At 43.1% G+C, this 14,401-nt stretch overlaps 1 protein-coding gene across 1 annotated transcript in view; it reads left to right on the top strand.

Annotated features, from left to right (window-relative positions):
• Window positions 1-7,917, top strand: part of LOC122798795 (zinc finger protein 260-like) — a 159,287-nt gene extending 151,370 nt beyond the window's left edge. The window contains exon 2 of the mRNA XM_044067906.1: window positions 6,023-7,917. Within this exon, the coding sequence (XP_043923841.1) occupies window positions 6,023-7,899 (1,877 nt within the window). The 3' untranslated portion in view covers window positions 7,900-7,917. The remainder of the gene's footprint in view (window positions 1-6,022) is intronic.
• The last annotated feature ends 6,484 nt before the right edge of the window (window positions 7,918-14,401 follow it).

Below are 14,401 nucleotides of genomic sequence, written 5' to 3'. Positions count from 1 at the left end.
CAGAAGGGAGGAGAAGACAGGTCTCAATCCACCAGAAGGCAAACTCAATGACTTGCACCTCATCTGGCCAAGCAATACTCTCTTGGCAAAAACTCGCACTTTTTGCAGACAACTGGCACATTGTCACAAAGGACAAATGGGTCCTAGACATAATTTTACGAGGATACAGATTCCATTTTCACACCTTGCCAATGAAAAGAGGAATGCCAAACCTGCCACAAAATCAATGGGCAGAGGCACAAAAGGAAATTACAGCTCTCATGGACATGAGAGCCATTCAACTGGTACCTACTCAAGAGCAAGGCCAAGGATTTTACTCAAGACTCTTTCTAGTGCCCAGAAAGGACAATACCTGGAGACCAATTCTGGACCTTTCAATTCTAAACACTTACTTACAAGTACCCAAATTCAAGATGCTAACACTACAGCAGCTACTTCCCATGTCGGGCAAGGAAGCATGGCTAGTAACGTTGGACCTCAAGGAGGCATACCTGCATGTCCCTATCAGACAAAGTTGCAGAAGATACCTCCGTTTCATTGCAGGTTCAACCCATTACCAATTCTCTGCACTGCCTTTTGGCTTATCTACTGCGCCCAGACTTTTCACAAAATGCCTGGCACCAGTAATTGCATACTGCAGACAAAGAAGAATTCAAATATATCCATACCTGGACGACTGCCTCATCCAAGCAGAAAGCAAAGACATTCTCTTACATTATTTGGCCTTTGTAAAGCATCTACTAAATTGCCTGGGGTACACAGTAAACGAAAAGAAGTCAAAACTAGTACCCTCCCAAAAAATGACATTCCTGGGTGCCAGGTTGAATACAACAGCCCAGAAGGCTTATCTTACGCCAGACAAGCAACTACAACTGACTCAATATTTCAAGACAATGGCAACAAAGACCCAATTAACTGCAAGAAAAATTCTGCAGGCCTTGGGCTTCATGGCATCTTGCATACTAATAATACCATTTGCAAAGCTGCATATGAGGAAATTACAGTGGTACCTAAAAAGCGTATGGAATCAACACAGCCACAGCTTGGACACAATTATATCTCTCATTCCCTGCCTACAACAGGAATTTCTATGGTGGTCACAGGCATGTCACCTCAACAAGGGTCAGCCTTTCACCTTGCCCCCAGCCAGGCAAACTATCACAACAGATGCTTCAGACTATGCCTGGGGGGCACACATGGCATGACAATGCATTCAAGGCCTATGGACTGCAGATCAAAGAAATCTGCACATAAATCAAAAAGAGATGCTAGCTGTACAGAAAGCTCTGACAGCCTTCAAGGATCTATTACATCCAGGACAACTTGCAATAAAGACAGACAACACCACAGTAATGTGGTACATAAACAAACAAGGGGGTACACATTCCTACCCTCTGTGCAGGCAAGCAATGATCTTATGGAACACAGCTCTGGCTTACCAAGTTCAGTTGCAAGCTCAATTCCTGCCAGGACAGAAGAACACATTGGCAGATGACCTCAGCAGAAACATCAAGGATCCCCACGAGTGGAAACTAGATCCACAAATATTTGCAATGATAACTCAAAAATGGGGCCTTTCAGACATAGACCTGTTCGCCAGTCCTCAGAACTATCAACTAACAAAATTTTGTACAAGGACATTTCACCAACGAGCTTGGAAAGTGGACGCACTCTCTTTCATTTAGAAAAACCTGACAGTATATACCTTCCCTCCATTGCCTCTCCTCACAAAGGTTCTTCTGAAAGTCAAAAAGGAGAGATCACGACTGATTCTCATATCCCCAGACTGGCCACGCCAGCACTGGTACCCGCTATTGAGAAATATGGCTCACAGCCCACAGCCCACCATGGATATTGCCTCAAATCCCCCATTTACTCGCACAACAAAACAATCAGATTCTTCACAGCCAGCTCAAAACTTTAAATCTGGCTGCATGGCAAATCAACTAAACATCCAACCAGCTCCTCTTTTACAAGCAGTTCTGGATGTTATTCTGCAAGCCAGGAGGCCAAGCACCAGGAAGGCTTATTCGGACAAATGGAAAAGGTTTTGTGCCTGTAACCAAGCTAAAGGCCAAGACACAATTCAGTCTCACATGCCTCACATTCTACAGTATTTAGCTGAGATGTTGCACAAAGGACTTTCATTTATCTCCATTAAAATCCATGCTTCAGCTATTTCAGCTCATTACAACACGGATCCACCTTTATTTTCGCATCCTCTTCTAAGGCAGTTCCTCAGAGGGGCAAAAAACATTAGACCGCCCAGGAGAGCTCCTACACCAACATGGGACCTCAATAAAGCTCCTACACCAACATGGGACCTCAATTTTGTTCTGGAAAAACTAATGCTACCTCCCTTTGAACCAGCTTTCCCTGCAGATCTTCAGTTCCTATCATGGAAGACTGCCCTGCTCCTAGCAATAACTTCAGCTAGAAGAGTCTCAGAGCTACAGGCACTAATGGCAGTGGAACCTTTCCTCATTTTTCATCAAGACAGAGTTTCTCTACGAACTAATCCTTCCTTTATGCCAAAGGTGGTTTCCAGTGTGGCTTTAAATCAAACCATCCACTTACCCACCTTCTTCCCAAATCCACAGAACAAAGGTGAGAGACTCCTGCACTCCTTGGTCATTCACAGGCAACTTCGTTACTACTTGGACAAAACTAAGGCTTTCAGAAAATCTGACCAGCTCTTTGTATCCTATGCTACAGCTTCTCAAGGGAAGGCTATATCAAAGCAAACCATTTCTAAATGGATAGGTCATTGCATACGTTTCTGCTATACCCATCATGGGAAACCTGTTCCTGCTACCATTAGGTCCCACTCTACCAGGGCTACAGCTACCTTTACAGCCTTTCTCAGGGGGGTTCCAACCAAGGAGATTTTTAGAAGCTGCAACTTGGAGTTCAGTCCACACCTTTACCAAACACTATCACTTACCTATTTACTCTAAGACCAGGGCGGGCTTCACCACTGCAGTTCTGCAGGGCCTTATAGCCTCCACTAACACTCTGATACCTCCCCCCTACCTTAGCTTTGGGATTCAAACCAAGTGTGATGACTGCAGCAGGGTAACATGATGAACATAGTACAGTTTTGTACCTACCATAAATGTAGATGTTCGAGTGTTCACCCTGCTGCAGTCCAGGTTACCCTCCCTCCATCCCCTCTGATCTACTGGCTAAATCTCTTCTATACCTTACTGATGTATTTGCTTATAGCTGAAGGGATTTTGTGTTTGTGCAGAGGTTACTCCATTTGGTACTAATTTCTGACCACCGTTTTTGGGGGCACCTGACATCTGGGCAAGAAAAACTGAAGAAAATGGCGTCGGTTGCATTATCTATACCCCTGGCACACTGACGTCAGGGAAGAGGTGACAACAACCGATGCCGGACCAAGACTTTGGAATTCCGGCCGACTTTGGGACCGCCTGACGACAGGATAACCCAAGTGTGATGACTGCAGCGGGGTGAACACTTGAACATCTACATTTATGGTAGGTACAAAACTGTACTTTTTGATTCCTTAGAGGCGTCTTGTAGAGCTGCAGTTACAGGATCTGTTATTCGAAAGCATGCTTGGTTAAAGGAACAAAGTTTACCTGATCATGTTAAGGCAAGATTATTGGATGCCCGTTTACATTGGCCTTGGTGACTGTTTCAAAGAAATCGACCAGGTTTAAGAGGCAGGATCTGCCCTTAACAAAGCCAACCTGGGTAGGATCCAGTGTCTGTAGGTCCCCAATATCTTTATTTATGAGGTCCATGATGATCCTTTCTATAGCTTTGCAGACCAAGCTAGTCAGGCTTATGGGGCGATAGTTTCCAAGATCCGTTGAGGCACCACCTTTGTGGAGAGGGACCACTGTTGCTGTACGCCACTCTTTGGGTACATATCCTGTGGTAAGGCTGAGACTGAACAGTAGTTTTATGTTTGGGTTTAGCTCTTCTTGGAGTTAATGTAGGACACAGCCCGGGACACCGTCTGGTCCCATTGATGCTGTGTTTGCTTTGGAGTGGGCGGCTCTTACCTGAGCATCTGAGATGTCAGGGGGGCAGCACTCTGCTGGGATAGATATTTGCCCTTTTGGTGGGGAAGGGGGGAGAAGTTTGCGCTGAACCTGTCAGCTAGGATGTTGGCAATGTCCGGTGTATTTTTTGTCATTTTGGACTAATTCTGAGTATATCTGGGAATTCCCACCCAGGTTCCTAACATAACTAAATAAAGACTTGTGATTATCCTTAGTGTCCTGTGCAATTTTTCCTCTCGAAGCTGGCCTTAGACGATTTTATGAGTGCCCATAGGTTTTTGCTAATACTGATCAGAGATGCCTTCCCTTTTTGGGATTTTGCTCTATCATGTAGTAGCTTCCTCCTTCTATTGTATAGTTTGTTTATGGCTGGGGTCCACCAGACAGGACACCTAACTTTGGAGGATTGGGTCTTGGTTTTATTTGGGATTGCATGATCCATGCATTCCTGAAGGTGTTCATAGAATGCATTTATAAAGGATTCTGCGGTCTGGGCCGTATTTTCCACAGGCCCGGGGGCTTTGAAGGATTCCACCTCAGTTTTGAGGAGTGTGAGATTTGCTTTAGAGAAGTTTTTCACTGTGGTTTTCTGGGCAGGGGCTGGGGTCGAGATGTGAATACCTGGTGAGATTAGTTTATGGTCTGATCTTACCAGTGAGGGATACACTTCTTGGAGCATAGAGTCCCCATGTTGGTGATGATCAGGTCCAGTATGTTTTCCTCTCTTGTGGGAGTGGCAACAAGTTGTTCCATAGCATTTGAGTTTATAAATTCTAGGAACCTTTGGGCTAGGGTGTTGGAGCTAGAGTAATGCTCTCAGTCCATGTTAGGGTAGTTGAAGTCGTCCAATATAATGGTGTTTGGAGAGACCTTCATATTTTCCAGTGTTCTCAGGAAGGCCGAGTGGGGTTCCTGGGTCTGGGAGGGTGGTCTGTAGCAGGCTATAAACTGGAAGGCAGTTTTACCCACTGTTAGTTGCACATGGATAGTCTCTGATGCTTCGTGCTGTGCCACCAACCTGAAGGTGTGGGTATCTTTGACGAATATTGATACTCCACCTCCTTTTGTGGTTTGGTCCATGCAGACTCCATACAGAAGGCACCCCAGCCAAGGATCGAACCTGAGAACCTCTCGCTGTGAGGTGGCCATGCTAACCGCTGCACCACCGCGGCCATCCTAATTATCTACAAATATCTAATAATCTTAAATAAGTGCAGAGAAAAGTATACTTAAATCAGCTTTTGTCAGTTGATTTATGCTGGTGAATAAGGCATATGCCATATAAGATGTGATTTACCATTAAGGAGCTATTAATTTAACATGGAGCTGAATTCATGCAGTTGTTGATAAAAGATTGTATTTGCAAAATTAAACTTTTCCTGTTAGCAGGAAATAAAGGTATTACGAGTTCACTAAAACATATGCAATTTCACACCCTTCATCAGTGACAAGATGCACTAAATTGGAGCGTGCCATCCAATTGTTTAATGTTGACTAGTCAGAGAATGTCAAATGGAATGGGAGATCTATTTTTCTGTATGCATGTTTTACATATTTAAAGCACCTAGCAGTAGAAAGCAGCAGACTTGTACATAAATACATTAAAAATGGGAACCAGTACTGAATGAAGCTGGAAGTAGAAATGAAGAATTCTTGTATTTTGTAGGGAACATGGAGATCCAGGTACACAAGACATAGTGTTGGAAACTCTTGGATAACAAAGTAAACAGCAGATCAGTTCACATTGTTACATTTAGAATGAAAGTGAGCAATAATGTATTAGCAGAGGGCAGAACAGTTTTTATCAGTAACATTGTTCATTACTGAAATTCTTTGCAGCAGCGGTTCATTGTTTATTACAATTAGATATTAGGAAAAGCTTTGTGAGATGACCGAGTCGCATGCATTTTACACTGTAAACCTCTAGGTAAGAAAGCAACTCCTCTGTGTGGCTCATATTCTGACATACACTTTTTTTCCCTAAGGCAGGAGCAGTGCAGAGTTCACTGAGATCCAGAGTCTTCAGTCATCCCATGGGAAGCACCAGGATTCTGAATGGAACAAAGTTCTTCCTCATAAAATGTTGGTCACAAAACAAGACCTGCTGCAGCATGGAACCACATGCAAGAAATGTAATGAGAGGGCAGTCAAGAAAACTGAACTAGAAATGCATGTGCAAACTAAAGAGGAAACATCATGCAGCTGGCTTAATCACAGCAACAGTGTAACATTTCATGGCAACGACTTATCTGATCCATTAAGTCACAGTGGGAAAATACTGAAGAATGCTTTGGCAGCACATGAGCAGCTGTGTAAAAGAGAGAACCTAAATCCATGTGGCACGCATGACACTGGTTTTATAGAGAGAAAAAAATGGAACAGTATCATGGTGCCACATCAGAATATCTGCACTGGGCAGAAACCTTGTAGCTGTACTAAGTGTGACAAGAATTGTAGATGCCAAAACGCTGTGGCAGCACTGCAGGGTATCAGTAAAGAGGAGAAACCATATAGAATTTGTGGCAAGGGTTTTGGACACAAGAGTCAATTGGTGGGACATTCCTATATCCACATTGATCATAAACCCTATGAATGTGCCACATGTGGCAAGAGTTTCCATCAAAAAAACAACATGATGAAACATCAGAGGATCCACACTCAAGACAAACCCTATAAATGTACACAGTGTGACAAGAGCTTTACTTACAAGTCTTCAATGGTAACACATAAGTATATCCATACCGGACAAAAACCATATAAATGCAACATGTGTGACAAGAACTTCAGACAGAAGATTCACCTGGTCAATCATCAGTCTACGCACAGTGCCCAGAAACTTCATAAATGCACTACCTGTGACAAGAGCTTTAGACAGAAAACCACTCTGATAAGTCATCAGTACAGCCATGTTGGGGAGAAACCATTTAAATGCAAAGTCTGTGGTAAGGGTTTTGCATGGAGGGAAAACATGGTAAGACATCAGAGCATTCACACTGAGCAGAAGCTCAGATTTGGAGAAATGATAAAAGAGCAGAAGCCTTGCAACTGTGCCTGGTGCGACAAAAGTTTTGGATGCAAGAGTTACTTGGTGAGGCATGAGCAGATGGGGAGTCATCATGGTATTTACACTGGGCAAAAACCATACAGATGCACAATATGTGATAAGACCTTCAGGTGTGCACGGGCTGTGAAGAGGCATCAGAGTGTCCACACTGGGCAGAAACAGTATACGTGCACCATCTGTGATAAAACCTTTAGACTGAAGTCTCACTTGATAACCCATGAGAGTCTGCACACGGGAAAGAAACCCTATAAATGTACCTTATGTGATAAATCATTTAGATTAAAACATTCAATGATTACCCATCAGAGTGTCCACTCTGAGCAGAAACCGTATACATGCACCACATGTAATAAGGGTTTTGTCTATAAGTCAAGTCTAGCAGTGCATCAGAGTGTGCACACGGGGCAGAAACCCTATAAATGCACCATCTGTGATAAAACATTTAGACTGAAGTGTAATTTTGCAAACCATCAGAGTGTGCACATGGATCAGAAACCCTATAAATGTACCATCTGTGATAAAACGTTTGGACACAGAAATTCATTGATTGGTCATCAGACTGTCCACACTGGGGAGAAACCATATAGATGCACCATATGTGATAAGACCTTCACGCAGGCAGGGACTATGATGAGGCATCAGCGTGAACACATGGGGCAGAAACCCTATAAATGCACCATCTGTGATAAAACTTTCAAACAGAAAGGTAGCTTGGTAATCCATCAGAGAGTACACACTGGGCAAAAAAATACAAAAAATGAGAAGACTAAGAGGAAAAGTAGAAAAAGAGATGAGTAATGGAGAAGTCAAAGAAATAGAAATCAAGGTAATGGAGCAGCTGCAAAGAGAAGGATTCAGTGTAGAAAATCAAATGCAGAAAACACCATAACAGGATAGAGCAATGGCTATCCAAATTAAGGGGAAACCAGTGGAACAGGAAGCAACTGGCCAGGTGCCATATCAAGATATTTTGGAGCCTTCCACAGGAAACCAGTATAAATATCCACTTGAAGCTAGACAGCAAGGAAAGGAACAGGAAACTGTGGAAACTCTGATGCAGTGAATGTTGAGGAGTGATAGGCCAGTGAGTTCCCATATGATAGAGCAATAGATGACACAGGATGAAACTGAAGGGAATGTGCCACAGGAAGATGCTATAGAACTTTCTGTAGAATGTCTGCAGGAAACGGAAAACAAGGGATGTGCCCTCAGTATGGAATAAAAGGAGTTAAGAGAAGAGTTGCTTGATTTAATAGACAGCTATATCAAGATCAATGAGAGAAATAGACTGGAGAATGTTAATAAAACCCAAAATGTTGAAAGTTTGATAAAACAAATGAACACAGTAATTAGGACTGTCCATAGATATCCATGCGATATATAACAGAAGTAAACAGAATATATTACTGTCCTGCTAAATTAATAACTAATAAAGTTCTACCAAAGGAACATAAGGTAGCGAGGGAAAAGAGGGGCGAAAGCGAATACCATTATGGAAATATCAAATAGAGAAAACTATAAAGCAGCTAAGACGAGAAGTGTAATTGTTAGAAGATTATAGAAGAGGGAATAGATCAATGAAAATATTAAGAAGGATAGATGTAACAAAAGCAATGCGTGGTATTAGAACAGACCAGGATCTATTATGCACTATTGGAGATAACAAACTAAAAATTTCAAAACAGGTGGAAAGACTTAGACGACAAGAAGATAAATATAAGGGAAAAGCACAAAATAAACAATTTATTGATGACCCATAAAAGTTTTCTAGAGAATTTGGAAATAAGGCAAAAAGAAATGAAAGACCGCCAAAAAAGAGGAAGTAGATAACATTTTGGAGAAGTAACTATGAGGATCCTGTGGAATATAACAAATATGCTAAATGGATAGAAGAAGTAAAAGAAAGAATAAGAAGTTTAAAGGTACAGGATATGAAATGGGATGAAGTAACAGCCAGAGAGATTGAAACAAAGTTGAGAAAAGCCTTTAATTGGAAAACCCCAGGCCCAGATGCAGTACCTAACTTTTTGCTTAAAGTATTAACTTCTTTGCACGAGGATCTAGCCATGAGTAAGAACTATTTATATGCACACCCCGAACACATACCACACTAGTTAACAACAGGAAACACAATGTTCATACTTAAGAGTGAACCTGCAGGCTACCCTAAAAATTATAGACTAACAATTTGTCTTCCGACGACGTATAAACTATACACTGGAATTGACGCCGACGGAGTTTACAGTCATTTAGAAGAAAACTCAATTATGGAAGTAGAACAAAAAGGCAATAAAAAAGTCATATGGATAAAAGGATCATTTGTTGTTAAACAAAGTTATAGTGAAGAACTGTAAGAAGGGGAAGAATCTAAGTATGGCATGGATTGACTACAAAAAAGCATTTGATGGTATCCCACATTCATGGATAAAATAGTGCTTAAAAATGTATAAGATACACCCTACACTGATTGACTACATTACAGTAACCATGAAACAATGGCAGACCACTTTGCAATTAAGCCATGATAAAGGACAGATTATTATTCCAGGGAGAAACATTTAAAGGGGGATATTCAAGGGTGACTCTCTGTCACTGTTGCTATTCTGCCTTGCCATTAACCCATTAAGGTGTTTAACAGCTTAGGCCATGGCTACAATTTGGCTTCTAGAAAACAAAGTCTAATGACTTCTCATCTTCTCTTTGTCGATGATTTAAAACTGTATAGTTCATCATATAAGGAACTGAAAGCACAGCTGCAGGTTGTCAAAACCTTTTCAGATGATATTGGAATGCCATTTGGTCTTGATAAATGTGCAAAAGTAACCTTTAAAAAAGGAAAACTGCAGCACCAGGAAAACATCAGTATGGGACAAGAATGTGATATAAAAGAACTTGAGCAAGAGGGAATGTATAAATACTTGGGAATTGATGAAGGATCAACAACAAAACATTTACAAATATGAATAAAGCTCAGTAAGGAATACTTTAGAAGACTTAAATTAATCCTCAAAACAGTATTGACATCCAGGAAAAAGATCCAAGCCATAAATCAGTTTGCTCTTCCTGTCCTAACTTATAGTTTTGGAGTGATTGACTGGCCCCAAAAAGTGTTGGATAGATTGGATATTAAAACAAGAAGGATGATTTATAAAAATCGGTGTATACCGAGATTATATATTCTCCATTCCAAAGGAGGAATGGACCTCCTTGAAATTGATTACATGTATAGGTTCATAGGTAGGTACTAGGCTATCTGCCCAAGGGCCTACGTAAGCCTAGCCAACAAGGTTTCCTGGCTTACGCCACACAAGAAAGTTATTTTCCTGTGCCACTGTCGAGCAGAGACACAGAAGTGATCCCCAGGGTGTATTTCCTATTTCCCATCCACTCATCAAGAATTTTCTTGAAGAGTGCTAATGAAGAACTTTGCTTGACATAGATGGGTAGCCTGTTCCAGAGTATGGGAAGTCTCTGGAATAGGAATCTATCCCTCCAGCATGTCCTGTTTATTGTAGTGACAAGGTTTAGGTCCCTAGAGAATGTAGCTCGGAGGGATTGGGATTTCTTTAAGTGTAGCATGTCCAACAGCTTTGGGTTTGACATAGCTTTATATGTTAGGCAGAGATCACCTCGGAGTAGGTGGTATGCTACAGAGTAAAGCTGGAGTTTTTTGAGACTGTCAGTGTAGGGCATTTGTTTGAGGCCAGTAATCCTCTTTGTGAGGTACTTATGTGGCCTTTCCAGCTGCTGTAGATGTCTTGTGAGGTACATTCCAAAAGGGGCGTTGTACTCTATAATGGTTCGAATGAGTGTCGAGTAGAGAGGAACAATGACCTCTTTTTTTCCTCGATGAGAACCCTTTTATGATGAGGTGTGCCACGTAGAAGGACTTCCTGACTACTGTGGCGATGTCCACCTGGGTCCCAAGGTCTCTTATCACACATTCGGTGTTAAGTAGATTGCTGCCTATATGGTAGTTCATGGGTACAGAGTTTTTACCAAAGGGGATGACACTGCACTTTTTGGCATTGAGCTTAAGGCCATGGCTCTGACACCAGGCATCTGTCTCAGCGAGGCCCTTCTGTAGGATGTCCACATCATTTGGGGACTTGACTATGGCTCCTAGTTTGCAGTCATCTATGAACTTCATTAGCCACAGGCCTTCTGTGTTAGCCTGTACTTCAGAGAAGTAGATACCAAACAGGAGAGGTCCCAGGACGGAACCCTGTGGTACTCCACTTGTCACTGGTTTGAGGTCAGATTTGGAGTCTGCAACTTTTACAGTGTGGGTTCTGTCAGTGAGCCAGTTGGCAACCCATCTTGTGATGTAGGGATTTATACCTAGTTTAGTGAGTTTAGCTATAATTCCAGAATGGGGATGGTGTCGAAAGCCTTAGCGAGGTCAAGATAGGCTGTGTGAACCACCTTACCCCCTCATCTACAGCTTTGGTGACTGCCTCAAAGAAGTGTATCAGATTCAGGAGGCATGATCTGCCTTTCACAAATCCGAACTGGGTGGGGTCTAGAGTTTAGAGGTTACCAATGTCTTTGTTTATGAGTTCCATGATGATGCTTTCCATGGCCTTGCAGACCAGGCTCGTCAGGCTAATAGGTCGATAGTTCCCAGGATCAGTGGTGGCTCCCCCTTTGTGGAGTGGGATAACTGTTGCTGTGCGCCATTCAGTGGGCACAAAGCCTGATGCGAGGCTATTATTGAACATGGTGCTTAAGTGGGGAGCCAGTTCGTTCTGAAGATCATGTAAAATGCAGTCTGGGATGTTGTCCGGTCCCATGGATGCTGTGTTTTTGGCTTTAGAGTGTGCTGCTTTTACCTGCGTAGTTGTGATTACAGGGACTCTGCATTCTTCCTGTATAGATATGGGCCCTTTAGGGGGTGGGGGGGTAAAGTCAGCACTGAACATGTCTGCCAGGATGTTGGCAATATAGGTTCATAGGTTCATACTAGGCTATCTGCCCTAGGGCATTTATAAGCCTAGCCAGAGTGCGTTTGGCTTTCGCCACCCATTTTAAATTAATTTTTCTATGCCCTTTTTCGAGGTTAGGATACTGTGCCTCTGTCTAACAGTGACACAGAAGTGATACCCGGGGTAAACCTACGATTCCCCCATCCACTCATCAAGATTCCTCTTGAAGAGAGTCAGTGAGGGACTCTGCCTAACCTGGACTGGGATTTTATTCCAGAATGAAGGGAGCCTCTGGGTTATGAATCTGTCCCTCCAGCATGTCCTATTTATTTCAGTGCTGAGGTTCAAGTCTCCCGAGTGCGTAGCTCGATGGGATTTGGATTTTCTGAGGTGCAGCATGTCCATTAATTCTGGGTTAGACATGGCTTTATATGGCAGGCACAGATCGCCTCTGAGCAGGCGGTATGCCACTGAGTAGAGCTGGAGTTTCTTTAACCGGGCAGCATATGGCATCTGTTTGAGCCCTTTGATCCTCTTGGTGAGGTACTTTTGGGGTCTTTCCAGTTGCTGCAGGTGTCTGGTAAGGTACATCCCAAAAGGGGCATTGTACTCAATTATGGGCCTGATGAGGGATGAGTAAAGAGGCACGATGACCTCCCCTGATCTAGATGTGAATCCCTTCATGATTAGGTGGGCTATATAAAATGTTTTTCTAACCACTTTGGCCACGTGGTTGTCAAATGAGAGATTGCTATCAACTTGGGTCCCCAGGTCCCTAATTACTTCTTCCGTACTTAATGGATTACCACCTATGTGGTAATTTGTGGGCAGTTTGTTTTTGCCAAAGGGGATGACTATACACTTGGCGTTTAGCTTGAGGCCATGGCTCTGGCACCAGTTGTCTGTTTCTATGAGGCCCTTTTGGAGGATGCTTGTGTCGGCTGGAGAGTCGATTATGGCGCTCAGTTTGCAGTCATCTGCGAACTTGGTCAGCCACAGTCCTTCCGTGTTGGCCTGTACCTCCGAGAAATATATACCGAACAAGAGAGGTCCCAGGACTGAGCCTTGTGGGACGCCACTTGTAACCGGTTTGGAGTCTGACATGGCTCCAGCAATTCTAACCATGTGGGTTCTGTCCTTGAGCCAGTTTGCAACCCATCTAGTGACATAGGGGTTTATATTTAAGCTGGTGAGCTTATCTATAATGCCCGAGTGGGGTATTGTATCGAAGGCTTTTGCAAGGTCCAGGTAGGCTGTGTGGACCACCTTGCCCTCGTCAATGGCTTTGGTGACTGTTTCAATGAAATCGACCAGGTTTAAGAGGCAGGATCTGCCCTTAACAAAGCCGAACTGGGTAGGATCCAGTGTTTGTTGGTCCCCAGTATCTTTATTTATGAGGTCCATGATGATCCTTTCTATAGCTTTGTAGACCAAGCTAGTCAGGCTTATGGGGCAATAGTTTCCAGGATCTGTTGAGGCACCACCTTTGTGGAGAGGGACCACTGTTGCTGTACGCCACTCTTTGGGTACATATCCTGTGGTAAGGCTGAGACTGAACAGTAGTTTTATGTTTGGGTTTAGCTCTTCTTGGAGTTAATGTAGGACGCAGCCCGGGACACCGTCTGGTCCCATTGATGCTGTGTTTTTTGCATTGGAGAGGGCGGCTCTTACCTGAGCATCTGAGATGTCAGGGGGGGGCAGCACTCTGCTAGGATAGATATTTGCCCTTTTGGTGGGGAGGGGGGGAAGTTTGCGCTGAAGCTGTCAGCTAGGATGCTGGCAATGTCTGTTGGTTTGGTGTATTTTTTGTCATTTTGGACTAATTCTGAGCATATCTGGGAATTCCCATCCAGGTTCCTAACATAACTAAAGAAAGCCTTGTGATTATCTTTAGTGTCCAGTGCAATTTTTCTCTCGAAGCTGGCCTTAGACGATTTTATGAGTGCCCGTAGTTTTTTGCTAATACTGATCAGAGATGCCTTCCCTTTTTGGGATTTTGCTCTATCATGTAGTAGCTTCCTCCTTCTATTGTATAGTTTGTTTATGGCTGGGGTCCACCAGACAGGACGTCTGCCTTTGTAGGATTGGGTCTTGGTTTTATTTGGGATTGCATGATCCATGCATTCCTAAAGGTGTTTATAGAATGCGTTTATAAAGGATTCTGCGGTCTGGGCCGTATTTTCCACAGGCCCGGGGGCTTTGAAGGATTCCACCTCGATTTTGAGGAGTGTGAAATTTGCTTTAGAGAAGTTTTTCACTGTGGTTTTCTGGGCAGGGGCTGGGGTTGGGATGTGAATATCCAGTGAGATTAGTTTATGGTCTGATCTTACCAGTGAGGGATACACTTCTGGTCTGGAGCATAGAGTCCCCATGTT

The sequence above is a fragment of the Protopterus annectens genome, chromosome 3.part1 (assembly GCF_019279795.1).
Source record: "Protopterus annectens isolate FY-2018-M chromosome 3.part1, PAN1.0, whole genome shotgun sequence".
Lineage (NCBI taxonomy): Eukaryota > Metazoa > Chordata > Ceratodontiformes > Protopteridae > Protopterus > Protopterus annectens.
This window is presented reverse-complemented; position numbering and strand designations above follow the sequence as displayed.